We start from the raw sequence: 14,757 nt of genomic DNA, 5'->3' as shown, positions 1-14,757 counted from the left end.
GTGTGTGAAGCGGGGTCTGATAATGCTTGACTGAGGCTGGGGATATGGATCAGTAGTGATATATCTGGTTCAGCCTGGCGTAATGGAGCTAGGTTTACACTGTAGCAGGCAGCCTGCCCTGTGTGTGTGTGTGTGTGTGTGTGTGTACTGTATGTATGACACAGTGTGCCATCTCTCCTGGCAGTAAGGCAGGGCCTACCGTGATCCCCCTGAGGTCCAGCTGTGTCACACACACGCAGTCTCTCTCCGCTCCACTGCACATGTATATGCAGGAGTGTGTGTGTGTGGAGGGGTTTACTGTAGTTTTAATTGCAGGAATTGGGGAAAGGGAATACTTATGTGCGTAGTAAAGAACCAAGGGTTCTGATGTGTGAACGGAGGCATGCTATACGTGCAATGTATATCTTCTGTATGACCTTATTCCCCCCCCCCCCCCCCCGTCTCTCTCTCCAGAGGATGCGTCAGAAGCTGATCTCTGGCTCCTGAACAGCTGCACCGTGAAGAACCCGGCTGAGGATCACTTCAGAAACGCCATCAAGTAAGGGCACACACACACACACACACCCTGGAGGCAAGGGGTTCACACGCAGGCCTGTCTGACCCAGCCCAGGAGCAGAAGCCCTGCTCTCAGAGAGCCAGACTCACAGATGTAAACCAGAGATCAGGTGGTTCGTATCGACTAGTCACTTTTTTGGATGTGGTTCGTGGTCGTGTGTGTTGCTGTATCCTTCACCTCCTCCCTCTTTCCTTCCGTTTTTCCCTCCTCCCACCCTTTCTCCCTCCCTCTCTCTCTTTCTTCCCCTCCTCCTCATCTCTCCCTCTCTTCTCCTCCTCCTCCCTCTCTCTCTCCTTCCCCTCCTCCTCATCTCTCCCTCTCTTCTCCTCCTTATCTTTCCCTCTCCTTCCCTTCCTCCTCATCTCTCCCTCTCTTCTCCTCCTTATCTTTCCCTCTCCTTCCCCTCCTCCTCATCTCTCCCTCTCTTCTCCTCCTCCTTATCTTTCCCTCTCCTTCCCCTCCTCCCTCCATCCCTCCTTCCCCATCTTCTTCCTCTCTCTCCTCTCCTCCCTCCCTCCCTCCCTCCCTCCCTCCCTCCCTCCATCCCTCCTTCCCCATCTTCTTCCCTCTCTCCTTCCCCTCCTCCCTCCATCCCTCCTTCCCTTCCTCCCTCCCTCTCTCCTTCCCCTTCACCCTCCTCCCTCCCTCACCCTAAGCAGGGTAATGTGATTATGGGTCCTGTATCGACTACAAGGTTGGGTTCCAGCCTACCATGTAAATATCTGCCGGCGCTGGGGAGCTCCGCCCACAACTCCCGGAACATGGGGGCTCATTTGCATAAACATGCGACGATTAAACCAAGAACTGTTTAGCATTTTCATTATTTTCCCTGCGTCAGGGGCAGGCGTAGAAATCAGCCCAGTGCCCAGGAGAAGGTTTTTGTGTGTGTGATCCCTCTATGATTTATGACTGTGACAAGGGTTTAACCCTTTGCTGCCCTTCCATGGCCCTGGTTATGTCTCTGTTTCTCTGGGAGTATGTATGCATGTCTGTATGCATGTCTGTATGTATGTCTGTATGTATGTATGTGTGTCTGTATGTGTGTCTGTATGTCTGCCTTGGAGTAACAGGTGTAGGAGTGTTGTATTCTTTTCTACAGAATGGAACAGAGTGTGACAAAGAATCTATGCTTTTTAAATGAATTGGTTGTGATTCTGTCAGGCTTTTCCAAGCCTGTCTCTATCTGAATGAGTCCTCAGGAAGGTTTGATTTGTAAGAGTTCATATGTTTTGTCAAAGATGGTCTGAAATCTCATCTTGTCCAATCAAGGATTTCAAATAGTTCTCTTTATTGTTTTCATGGCTTCCTCAATAGAAATTGACTATTTTATTTCTGAAAATACAGCACAATGTCAAACCTAATGAATACGCAGATAATGGGGAATGGGCACAGTGAAGGGGACAAGAACTGTACACAATCAAGCTGCTGGCATGCTAATGCAATTAATGTTCTATTCAAGTCCTGGCCTGTCTTCAAGTCTGTCTCGCACACACACACACACACACACACACACACACACACACACACACACACACACACACACACTGACTAATCCTCATATCCCGACCCACATGACCCACACTTGCTACATATTGTGCAAAAAAAGTGTGTGTGTGGCTCTGTATTTCTCCTCTGCTCTTGACTCTGTGTGTGTGTGTGACAGCCAGACAGTCTGATCAGGAAGGCCACACATGCGGGCACACGGCTGCCACCCCTCCCTCCCTCCCTCCCATTGCCCGCGTGCCCAGTCACACGCTGACCCTTACACCCCCACCCCACACACACACACAGCAAATGGTAAAGTACAGTAGTGGTTTAAGTACAGACAGTCAGTCTATTATCCAGTGTTGGCTGAAGCAGGGTCATGTGATGTGAAAGAGACAGCTGATTCGCCACTCTCCTTGTTCTTCGTCTCCCTGTCCACACTGCTGGGCTCGCTTCACAGACTGACCCCCCACCTGCACACTGTGTGTGTGTGTGTGCTGCCCATTCTCAGAAGTGGTCTTTAGAGGGCAGTGTCATCTCATTAAGTGGAATACTCTGCAATTCTTTTACAGCCTATGGTGCTGTGTGTGTGTGTGTGTGTGTGTGAGAGGGATTAAGAGACCCAAAAGGCCTCTCTCGTACGGGCCCCTCTGTGTTTTTGGAGGAGTGCTAGAGAAAGGTTTAGTTGACTGTGTCATTAACGATATATGAGACCTGAGTGTGTTCCTGGAGGGTAGGAGGCATGGGAGGTGTCCTAGGACACGTCTGAGTACGCTAATGTGGCCCCTTTGTCTCCTACATTCATTTCCTCATAAGGAGGGTAGTTCTCCTGAGGCCAGAGCAAAGGTAAAACAGGTAGTTGGAAAGCATGGGAGGGTGTATTGTCTGGTGGAGCACTAGAGAGGTGTGTGTGTGTGTGTGTGCCCCTCAGCCCCCTACTCCATGGCCCCCCAGGCGGCAATTGCACACACCTGTCTGACAATCAGCAGCTAAATAAATGAGTTGAGGTTTATTCTGCTCCACCAGGGGACTCTCCCATCAGCACTTCAGGAAGGAAACAAAAACAATATTTATTACTTTTGGAGATCGGGGGCTTGTTGGCACGGTTTCTGTGTTCTCCATGGTGGGTGGAGGAGGGGTGGAGCGGGGCTCTAATGAGGGAGAGTGGTGGGCTTGGTGTGTGTGTGTGTGTGTGTGTGTGCGCACATGTGCAGGTAGTATGCCCTGTAATGAGGTGTAAAGATAGTTTGCAGTAGGCCAAGCAGGAACGTCTGGGAGGTTTTTACAAGGCAGTCTCTCTGAGAGCTCTAAACTCATTTACCAGGAACACTGGCTAATGAGGAGACTGACACAGCTATTAACAATTAGTCCTCTCCTCTCCTCTCCCTCTCCTCTCCTCCTTGTCTGGTTGCTACAGAAAGGACAGGGATATTCATCCTCCTATCACATCTCAGCTGCAGTGTGAAGTTGAGGTTTGGAAGAGATGTACGGCTTTGCGCTTCTGCCATGTACAGAGTAGAGTTGGGTTGCTTGGTAACATGCTTAAACATGAGGGAGGGAATGAGAAGTGAGGGGGGGGGGGAGAGAGAGAGGAGAGAAGGAACCCAGCCAGAACCAGATAGAGCAGCCCCCTGCTGAGCTTCAGTAAATTGAGTTTGATTTAACAGCAATAAATAAGAACATGATAGCGTTCCGCTCAAGCCTTAATTAAAAGCAGTAATTGCAGCGGTTAAGCTCTCCTCATTCACTGTTTATTTTATTAGATTTATCTAAATGCTGTCATATTTCCTTCAGATTGCTGAGCTTCCTCTTTAGAAACCGGATGATAGGAGATGAAAACTGTGTAATTGATGCCAGAAGTTTCCCAAGTGTCGAAGTGGGGATCATTTAGTGACTGATGGATGACATGTTCGCTATCTCTCACACACGCACGCACGCACACACACACACACACACACACACACACACACACACACGTGTACACACAGGCACACTCACACACAGACATGTACACACACTGTTTGCCCATATTGATCCTGAGATCCTGTCATTAGAGGAGCCAGCCGAGGACAGAAAGGTTACTGATGCCAGCTGGTACAAGGAGACTCTCCACTCAACCTCTGCTCATCCTTCACTTGTATCCTTCCTTTACGCATCCTTCACTTGTATCCTTCCTTTACGCATCCTTCACTTGTATCCTTCCTTTACGCATCCTTCACTTGTATCATTCCTTTACGCATCCTTCACTTGTATCCTTCCTTTACGCATCCTTCACTTGTATCCTTCCTTTACGCATCCTTCACTTGTATCCTTCCTTTACGCATCCTTCACTTGTATCCTTCCTTTACGCATCCTTCACTTGTATCCTTCCTTTACGCATCCTTCACTTGTATCCTTCCTTTACGCATCCTTCACTTGTATCCTTCCTTTACGCATCCTTCACTTGTATCCTTCCTTTACGCATCCTTCACTTGTATCCTTCCTTTACGCATCCTTCACTTGTATCCTTCCTTTACGCATCCTTCACTTGTATCCTTCCTTTACGCATCCTTCACTTGTATCCTTCATTTACGCATCCTTCACTTGTATCCTTCCTTTACGCATCCTTCACTTGTATCCTTCCTTTACGCATCCTTCACTTGTATCCTTCCTTTACGCATCCTTCACTTGTATCCTTCCTTTACGCATCCTTCACTTGTATCCTTCCTTTACGCATCCTTCACTTGTATCCTTTCTTTACGCATCCTTCACTTCTATCCTTTAAGTATCCTTTACTTGTCCTTTCACTCATCCCTCTCTAGTTGTCCCCAGTGTAAGCTATGGAGATTAACCACCAAGGCTTAATCAGGATCTGTCTGCAATCATTATGACACCTGCCTTCACACTGTTATAAACACACACACACACATACACACGCACACACACACACACACACACACAGTGTGTAGTTTTCCTCGAGGTGGCGGGGGAGTTATTGGTTGTTGTGCCTGGCCCAGGAGTTCAACATGTTTTGGAAGCCAACCCAAGTTTCCCCCTAAAGAAACAATCTTTTATCTTGTTCAGTAACCTTCTCTAATTAGCTTCAGACACTCAGGCAAAACAGAACAATGCCACCCCGTCTTTTATGCTTTGCTGAGAGAGGGAGAGAGGGAGGGAAGGGGCCTTCTGGGAGAAAGAGCTTGGAGTGAGAGAGTCTGAGAGATGTCTAGGAGAGATGGTGTGTGAGGAATGCATGCCGCGGGGAGGCGACTGTCGTTGATTACTGCGGTGCTAGCGACATTAGCATGCGTTTTACCAGAGAGCAAACAGGGTGACGGTTTCTCTGCCAGCGAACATTACGAAGGAGGCTTAATCTGGCCTGTTTACCTGGCCTGCTGCTCCCTGGCCCCTGCCCCAGGCCCAGGGCCGCCAGACACATGACTCTCCTGCTGGCCCAGTTTCCAGAGGATCACACTTAAGACACACACACATGTGCACACACACACACACATGTGCACGCACACACAAGGATATATTCCAGAGGTTGTTAACCTTTATTCGAGCTCGACAAGCAGGTTTATTCCATATTTTCTAAATGTTTCTGTCCGTATGTATTTTCGGAACATGTTATGCCAGAGATCAGGCTTGCTTTCCCTGGCTTCCCTTCTCTCACGTTCATCTGCTGCCCGTTCTCTCCCTCGCAACCATCCAACCATCAATCCATCCATCCAGCCAGCCACCCATAGGCTCGAGCAGAGACTGTTGCATTTGTCTCTTAGTAAACACCATTATACAGGGTTTGCGTTGTGCTCTGGGCTTGCACAGACTTAATAGAATAGGAGAAATTATCCGCAATAAGCAACGATGCGTTTTGCTGGTTGGCTAATGAGAGTATAGCGTGTGGCCCGCCTACCAACATGGAACCCTTGGAAAACCTCCAACGCCCTTGTCTCCAGCTCTTCCCCCAGTGACGGATCCTTCTGAGGGGGTCAAAGTAGATCACTCGATGGAAGGGAATGCAAATGGTGTTCATGTTGAAATGCTAACACGGCTATTAGCGTCGACGCCTTGTTAAGGGTCTGCCTGATCCACAGCATTATTCAACAGAGGAGTCCTCGCATCAGTGAGCAGGAGAGGCATCCGCAGAGCGCCGTGTAATCACCCAGCCCACTCCACTAACACGCCAGTCAGGGCACACCGCAGACCAGCCCGGGCACAATCCCATACTCGTCTCAATTGAAATTCCCATCGGGCATTTGCGTCTGTTTCAATATGGTTGTTAATATTTATGAACAAAAAGAGATTTTGTTTTCAATGTTAATTGAAGATGGACATACACGCTTTGAACTCCTGGAGGAGATCCAGTGTATGTGTTTGTTAATTATGTATACTCATGGCAGGGTGGATCCTATAGACGGTACATACTGGCCCAGTGTCTGTGGGGTGGGGGGTGAATGTGCAGCCCACCAACCACGGAATTTTCGGGGGAGGCTAGACATGGAGAAGTCCATCCATCCATCTTTCTCTGTCAAGTCTGTCTCTTTGTCTCTCTTTCTCTTCCTCTCTTTTTCTCTGTCTGTCTGTCTCTGTCTCTCACACACAGAGCAGACTGGCTTTTTTTTTGGTTTTTGTCACAAGTGTTAATCATCTCCTGGAACAGGTCCCTTGTTTGTCTGAAGAGGAGGGATTTACACATGAGAGGTGTTAAACTGTCTGGTGCCGGTCTCCCGGGGCGCCCCTGCCCTCATCCTGCTCTCCCCCGCAGTTCCCCTTCCCTCCTAAACTCCGCCACTGCACCCGCCTGCTCTTGAAACAGGACACACGACACATATCTACATTTCTGCTATATTTACACAGAAGGAGCTTCTGGGGTGTTGAAAATGGAGGCAGGAGAATTGATTGAGGTTGAGAGTTGAAAGCAGGGCTGTAGGCAGGCATACGCAAACACATTTTAAACGAAGGAACTCATAAACGGCTTGTCAGGCGTTTATGTGGGTGGTCTGCACAGGGGACCTCACTTCAGATGCCTAGACATGGTATTTGGCCTGGCTGGCACTACCATTACTTGGACAAATTCCTGATTGACAGTAAGGTCAGGAATGTTGCGTTTAGATCAACAACTACAGCCACCACCACCGCAGCAACACTGACCTTTGCAGATGCGAGCCTCGGGATTGTTTGATATCCATTAAGGATTGTCCAGCTACCCTTCTGAATGCCACGTAGCTTCACACCACATAATTGGCCATTAATGTATAGACTCTGCAGGGTTTTAGTCTGCCTTCAGCCCGCCCCCCTCATCGCTGTATTAGCCCAGCGAGCCCAAGGCAGGCCTGACCTCCAGGCCTCGTCCAGCCCCTGGAAAAGCTCTATGGCGGCGAGGCTACAGCTCCTCGTACGCAGCACTCGGGCAGGTAATCGTTTGAGACAAGCTGCTGAACCAGCAACGCCCCCTTGCCCTGTCCGGCCCATCACAGCCACACCTCCCTCACGCCCCTCGCAAACAACCTGCCACATCCCCTCCCAGCATGGGGCTGATTCAGGAGCCGCAGAGGAGCATCTCACACAAGTGACCCAAATCCTGCTCGAGCTCTGTTGATTCCCTGTCTTTCCAGATATTTCAGACGGGCCTGTATTCGGTAATTGACTCTGAGGAAGAAGGTAGTATGAAACGTGGATGATCAAGTATGAGTGATAAAGGTTTCTTTTAGATGATTAATGAGCTCATAATCTGAGCAGGTGCAGCCAGAACTAGCGTTTTGACGAATCTCTCTAAAATAATCTAAGATACAAAATATAAACTGAGCGAGACACCCGAGGCCTACTGTTTGCAAACTTATTGGAAACACGTTTTATCTTATTATCTCAAAACTTTCCTGTGGAGACTGCTTTTGTGATTTTTTTCATACAGCTTAAAGCCTTTAAACCCCTATTACGGACACACAGGAAGGCTGTCCCCTGAGCTGAGAGTGCGCAAGGCTGGACCGATGAACACAGCCATAGAATGCAACAGAAGAGGAACTGCATAGAACATGGGCGCCTGCATTCCTGTCCTTTTAAGAGCTGGATTCCTCTTCTCTATGGCTGACAAGCTCTTTTGAATTCCTCAAGGTCCTTATTCCCCTCACGGCACTCACTTCTCATCTCTCCTCTGTCGAGGCTGAACCAGGATTTGTCCCGTAGCCGGCGTGGCGAGGACATGTCGGCTGGCGCTCCTCTTTAGTTGAATTCCGTGAAGGGACAGTGGCTGTGTTTGTTCTGTGGAATTCAGCAGAGCAGTAGGTCTATGAACATAAGCAAACAAGGCGCTAGTACGTGAAGGGTTGCAAAGAAGAGGAAAAAGGAAGGAAGGAAGGAAAGAAAGAGAAAGTAAGCCGACCGCCAGAGTCAGGTTTCACGGCTTGGCAAAAGGGGGATTGGAGAACGTGGAGTGGAGCCACTACAGCAGGCATCCTCCTGGATGGACTGATGTGAGCCCAGGGTCCTGCCCCTCTTAACGGCCTGGTCCCGCCTCCATCTGGGGTCCCGCTGGACCGGGGTCTCCTACACCAAACCACAGGGGTCAGCCCACTAAGTAGACCCCTTCACAAAGAAGTCAAGCGACAACCCTTTCGCCAAGATTTATCACCCCTCGTTATCATGTTAAAGCCTGTCTCCGAACGGAGATTTAATTCACCCTAAGTAGAAAACCCCAGCGTGGAGCCAAGACCCCATGTATAGCTAATCACGTATGAACTTTGCAAGGCTCAAGGCCTGATGGTTGATAGGGGCCAGAGCCTTGCAAAGTTTATACATGATTAGGTATGGGAGAGAGGGAGGGTGTTGGTTAGAATCTGGACACCGCAGTTTAGGAAAAGCTATAGGTCTGACACACGTCCTACAGAACACAGACTACAGCCTGTCAAGATATTTCTGCTGCCAAGCCCTCCCGCTGAGTACTAGGAAAGCCCACAAGTTTCCGTCAACAACACGGTCAGTGAACTTTCCCTGACCTGTCAGGCCGGAAAGCTGATACGGATGGGCTGAAATAACCCAGCACCCTAGGCCTGTGAGACACTCCTGATGGTTCGGTGCAGATGGGAGTGTTTGCCAGTGTTGTCCTGGGCCTGTGCAGGTGACAGATGGGAGATACCACGTTTAATCTGGCCTGTTTTTGCCAGTGTTGTCCTGGGCCTGTGCAGGTGACAGATGGGAGATACCACGTTTAATCTGGCCTGTTTACCTGGCCTGCTGCTCCCTGGCCCCCTGCCCCAGGCCCAGGGCCGCCAGACACATGACTCTCCTGTTTGCTCCGGGGGCGCTTTATCACTCCTTCGCTGTCTTTCTTTTACTCTGCTGTTTTGTTTTCTTTTCTCTCTCTCTCTCTCTCTCTCTCTCTCTCTCTCTCTCTCTCTCTCTCTCTCTCTCTCTCTCTCTCTCTCTCTCTCTCTCGTGCCTTCTCAATTTACTCTTCTCTTACACTCTTTCTTTATTCCATCCCTCCTTCCCTCCCTCTGTCTCTCTCTATCCAACCTACTGTTTGTTATTGCGTGCAGAGTTAGTGCCCCTAAGGCAGGCTCCTAGTCACGCTAGCATGCAGAATACAGCTCTTGTTTGCATTCGGAGGTTTCCCACACTGGTGTGTTGTGTTTACTCTAGGTTTGGTGATCAGAGGGGCGTTGGGAGATTGTTTAGTGTTTCTGCAACTGGGCATTTTGTGCTTGTTATGGCAACGGCAGAGAACACAAGACAAGAAAGGAGTTGTCGAGGGTCATCCACAATAAAGGCAGTTTAAACCTCGTCAGTGTGGCCTTTGATGTTTTTTCCGCCTTTTTAGGGGCATTTGAATCAGCAAATTGGAACTACTGGAAAGATAAGCAGTGTGGCAACCAGCCCATTAGTCAGGATAACAGTCAGTTAGCTCAAGATGTTTAAAGTGTCTTACAGGATTCAGAGTTGCCAAAGTTCAGTTGAGTTTGACCAGCTTAGAAGGCATGCTCAGGGACAGCGTGTGCCTACAGTACACCACACCTGGGGAGAACAGGTTTGGACTGGTGGAGGGGGGTGCAGGCAGGGCCCCCACACTCCCTCGACTAACGAGCACAAAGAGCAGGATTTGCAGCCGTACTGTACGTGGACAGAATGACTCCTGCCCTGCCACCTGTTGCCTGTTAACCACAAGGCTTTAGTTACCGAGCCAGGATTCGCCCCCCTCCCTCACGCAAACGGACAACAAAAAGCTATCGGTTCACCCTATTCACTGTAGGAAGAATACTCTTGTCTCATTAATATAGCTGCCTTCTTTTACCGGGCGTCTGTTGAGGTTACAGTTACCCATTTGTGCGCTATGGTCTAGGGGGCTGATGGCCTGGGGACTGGGAGGGGAGGCCCGGGCTGGAGAGGCCCAGGGAAGGGTGTCCCTGGCAGGGACAATGCTCCAGACTCAGCCCCTTATGGTTGAATAAGACTCCCTGGAGCTCCATACAAGACCACCTGGCCTAGCCTCCCCCAGCAGGCCTGCTCTCATCTGGGGCATGGCAGGCAGGAGGCTAGGGGGTGGGGGCGTGGGCCTGGAGGCGTGGGAGGGGTATTCATCCAGCAGAATGCATGGAGGGCGGTGTTGGTTCTTCGTCGTGAATGAGCTGCAGGTGTCCCCACCGAGGCCGTGGACAAACCGAGTTCTAGATCAGTCGTTGTGCTTCCTCCGTACAATAACTGCTCTATTCCCATTCTTCTATGTCTGTCCTGTGTGAATCCATGCCACTAGAGTCCGATATTCCGATATCGGACGATATGAAAAGATATTTGACAAATCCAGAAACGCGTAACAAAACAAACTGATTTCCCTAACTGTAGTTATTTGTAGTTTACATTTAGTCACTTTTAGCAGAAGTTCTTATCCAGAGCGACTAAGTACAGGGACATTCCCCGAGGCAAGTAGGGTTAAGTGCCTTCCCAAGGACACAACGTCATTTGACTGGGCAGGGAATCGAACCAGCAACCTTCTGATTAATAGCCCGATTCCATAACTGCTCAGCCATCTGACTCCTGTTATTTCCTCACTAAAATAATATGTTAATCCAGTTTTCTGATAAATAAAATGTATAAAAATTAAGATATGAAACTTAAAGTCCATTGAACAAAAACACAATAAAATAAATGATACAAAAAAAACAAAAAACATTTATCGGCCATTATAAATGCCAATACCGATAGTTTGGAAAATGCCCAATATCGGCCGATAATATCGGGCCGCCGATATATCGGTCGGGCTCTACATGCCACATGAATCTAGTGTACCTGCTTCCTCAAGGACAGAGCGTAAACACACACACACAAACACACACACACAGCGAAGACCAAGCGTTCCTCTCAAAGCTGCTGTTCTAGTGTAGCATACAGGACACATGGGGACTTCTTGGTTTGGAGAAGATGTCTTTCTATCTCTCTGTCTTACTAATTTTCTCTCCGGCGGGTTTCTGGAGCTGTTGAGAAGCTTCCAAACACCTTCAGGCAAGACGTTCGGCTGACAAGTGTAGATGAAATCACTTGAAAATGTTCTGGATCGTGTGTGTTTGTGTGTGCAAACTCTATAGGGTAGACATGTTTTCATAATATAGATGAAATCATGCGACGTGACAGCCACGCACTATTGACCTTTAGTGGTTTAGCAGGGTACCTGGGGGGGGGGGGATTTCAGATGCAGGCTAAAGATGGAGGGGGGGGGGGGTTGGCGCTGAGGAGCTCAAACACATAACCTATAGTGACGGTTCCTACCATGCTGCAACTGGAGTAGGGATCGTTGTCTGTTGTGGGAGGCCGATGTGGGCAAGCGAGCACCAGCGCACTCCGCTCTGACCGTGGAGTGAACCAACTCCCCCAGTGTGTTGATGCCTGGCTCGGTTAATTCATGTTTATTTGTTTGCGTGCATGCTCGTTCATGCATATTCATGGCTTTCAAATGTTGGTTGAAAGCCATGTTTCTGTTTTGTAGGAGGTCATACATGTTTGCGAACACACGCGTGTATGTATGTATGGGCGTGTGTGTGTGTGTGTGTCCTAATGTACAGTGCTTCACGGCTGCGACCCCTGCCCAGGGCTGGTGTCAGTCACCAGTCCTCAGACCCTGAGCAAACTCGGCTCTGCTCCTTTTCTCTTAATCACACACAAGTGCTCTCTCTCTCACACACACACACACACACACACACATCATCTACTAGCCTCTTGTTTGCATTTACCCAGGCACTTTCTTATCCCCAGGCCGCTCCTAACCTATGAAGGGGCGATGATGTTCACTCAGGGGGGAGAAGGACCCGTGAGGCCAAACTCATCCCCTGACCAGCAGTGTGCAGCTGCAGAGCGGGCCATGTCCTGCTGCCATAGGTTCCAGGAGGACTCGTTTATTCAGCGCTCTGTTGGGCGCTGACAAGAAGCAAGCAAGATGATAGTATAGAGGTGCCCTCTTTTTTCTTTTTCTTTTTTTGTAGTTTGTGCCATCTGAGCGTTCTGTTTCCCGCGAGAGTTCAATCCATAACCTGCCGTCATAAACATTGTGTGCTGGTCTGTTATATGACCGATACGGTGAAGCTGTACTCCTCCTAAAACCTCCACAATCATCGAGGTTCCTGACATAGAGTCTCCACAGAGAGGTTGTGTTGGAAGGTCCTCCCCAGGTTACCACCCCCCCCCACACACACACACACACACCACCCTGGGGTCATTCTACCAACCTATTTCAACCTCATTACACCAATCAGAGCCAGAGCAGCAGAGACCTGGACTGTGACTGGCCAGTCCCCCTCCCAGCCATGCACCGCTAGGTGCTCTGCGCTATATGCTCGCTTGTTATTAAACATGTAGGTTAATACCTGCAGTAGGACCCCAGGGCTTTCTGAGGGCCAGAGAGAACGCCATCCTGGTGAATCTAATCAACCTCAACTCCAGTCTCCATCTCGACCACAGCCCTGCAGGCTCTTTAGGTCTAGTTTCTGACCCCAGCTTTAGTTTTTAGCCTCTACCTCTATCTTCAATAGATGCCAAGCCCCAGTCCCAGCCCCAGCTCCACTCCCCGTTTGGCAGTCTGAGCCTGTAGCCCAAGCTCCACCCCAGCTCTTTTCCCCTCCAGTCTCTGTGGTGCTGCCTGTCCCAGGGTCGGGACCTGGTAATGGGGGTCCTGGCACCCCCAGGCTTGGCCAGGGCCCCCAGAGGTTTACTACACACACTTGTTATTCTACTGCTCTCTCTCTCTCTCTCTCTCTCTCTCTCTCTCTCTCTCTCTCTCTCTCTCTCTCTCTCTCTCTCTCTCTCTCTCTCTCTCTCTCTCTCGCCCTGTTTCTTTTTCTCTCTCTTTCTCTCTCGTTCTGTCTCTTTTTCTCTCTTCTTTCTGTCTCTCTCTCTCTCTCCCCCTCTCTCCCTGAAATGGATAAATCGTTCAGTCTGGTTAACGTACAGGAGAGTGATTGTAGATCCCGGAAGCACAGCGAGAGATGGCCTCACACCACGGATCACAGCCCAGTCTAGCTCATTTAAATCATCTTGATTTTCTTCCATTTCAGGCGAGTTGCGTCAGCCTGGTCGTGGCCTGAGCCAAGCCTAGCGATGCCGGGCGAGTGTACTGGTTGCTTAGTGTGCTCCCTGGTCCTTCAGCCCGGCTTTATAGAGACGCATAATTAGTTAGTAACTGTTTCATTAGTGTCTCCGCTCCCCTGCTACTCTCTAATTGTGCCCAGTCCCTATTTATTTTCCCAGCATGGTCTCCATGGAAACCCCATTATCACCATCTGTAATAGAAGGCCTGTATGAGGTTGCTTCACAAGTTAAGACCAGCTTCCCCATCACACGGTTTTAGACTCTCACTGAGAACCGCCAGGCTTTCAGTATTCAACAGGCGAAATGGCTTTGATGTGATTTGAGAATAGTTTTCATAGACTTACAATGTAGGGCGTACCCAGGAGTAAAGGGAACATGCCCTCCACTCAGGCTGATTAGAAATGTGGTTAACTGGGGCTCCCAGGTGGAGCTGCAGTCCTTATCTGCTCTCTGCTCAGTGTGGCGGGGTCAGTTTAAACGGCCTTTAGAGCAGTTTGGTAGAACGCGCCTCCACACTCTTATCTAAGGCATCGTGCAGTCATGTAATCCACTCTGGCAGTCTGACACGGGCTGAAGTCGTTAATAACACCCAGAGCACTTACGACACTAGCCAACTGACGCTGAGTCACGTTACACCCAGCAGTGCTTCACGGAGGGCTGTCTGAATGCTCTTTAGCTCCCGTGTCTTTCTTTTCACCGAGCTCCTCGGCTCGGCGTCTGTGCGCGTGCGCTCACACGTGTGCGTGTGTAAAAATCCTAGCTCCTGTGAAGCATCAAACACACCCACAGAGCTCTGATCGTGGTCCATTCTTATTGGAACAGCAATTAGACCGCCCCCACCCCCCCTCCTCCCAACACCGTAACCCTTCTCTTAATAACAACGTCCCCCTTTTAAGGAGTGAGTTATTTTTCCAAAACGAAAGCTAGCTAGTTTTAGTTAGCTTCCCTTACCTAGCAACCTAGCATAATACTCGTAGCAATGCTACTACCTGCTAGTGTTACTTGTTAGCCTCCTAATTGTACATTTTGAAGCCATACTATAGCGTTTGTCATATAGTTTTTGTCTATCGGAAAATAGTCGGTTGGAATGTTCAGAATCACATATGTGACGCTACTCCTTAACATATGTGTGACGTCACATATGTGTGACGCTACTCCTTAACGGCGTG

The 14,757-nt window shown here is 49.4% G+C and overlaps 1 protein-coding gene across 1 annotated transcript in view; it reads left to right on the top strand.

Annotated features, from left to right (window-relative positions):
- The window catches only part of cdkal1 (CDK5 regulatory subunit associated protein 1-like 1), a 164,112-nt gene that overhangs the window by 21,254 nt on the left and 128,101 nt on the right, over positions 1-14,757 (top strand). The window contains exon 4 of the mRNA XM_062465209.1: positions 454-538. Within this exon, the coding sequence (XP_062321193.1) occupies positions 454-538 (85 nt within the window). The remainder of the gene's footprint in view (positions 1-453; positions 539-14,757) is intronic.

The sequence above is a fragment of the Osmerus eperlanus genome, chromosome 7, assembly GCF_963692335.1.
Source record: "Osmerus eperlanus chromosome 7, fOsmEpe2.1, whole genome shotgun sequence".
Lineage (NCBI taxonomy): Eukaryota > Metazoa > Chordata > Actinopteri > Osmeriformes > Osmeridae > Osmerus > Osmerus eperlanus.
Note: the sequence above shows the minus strand (reverse complement) of the source record. Positions and strands in the feature narration are given on the sequence as shown.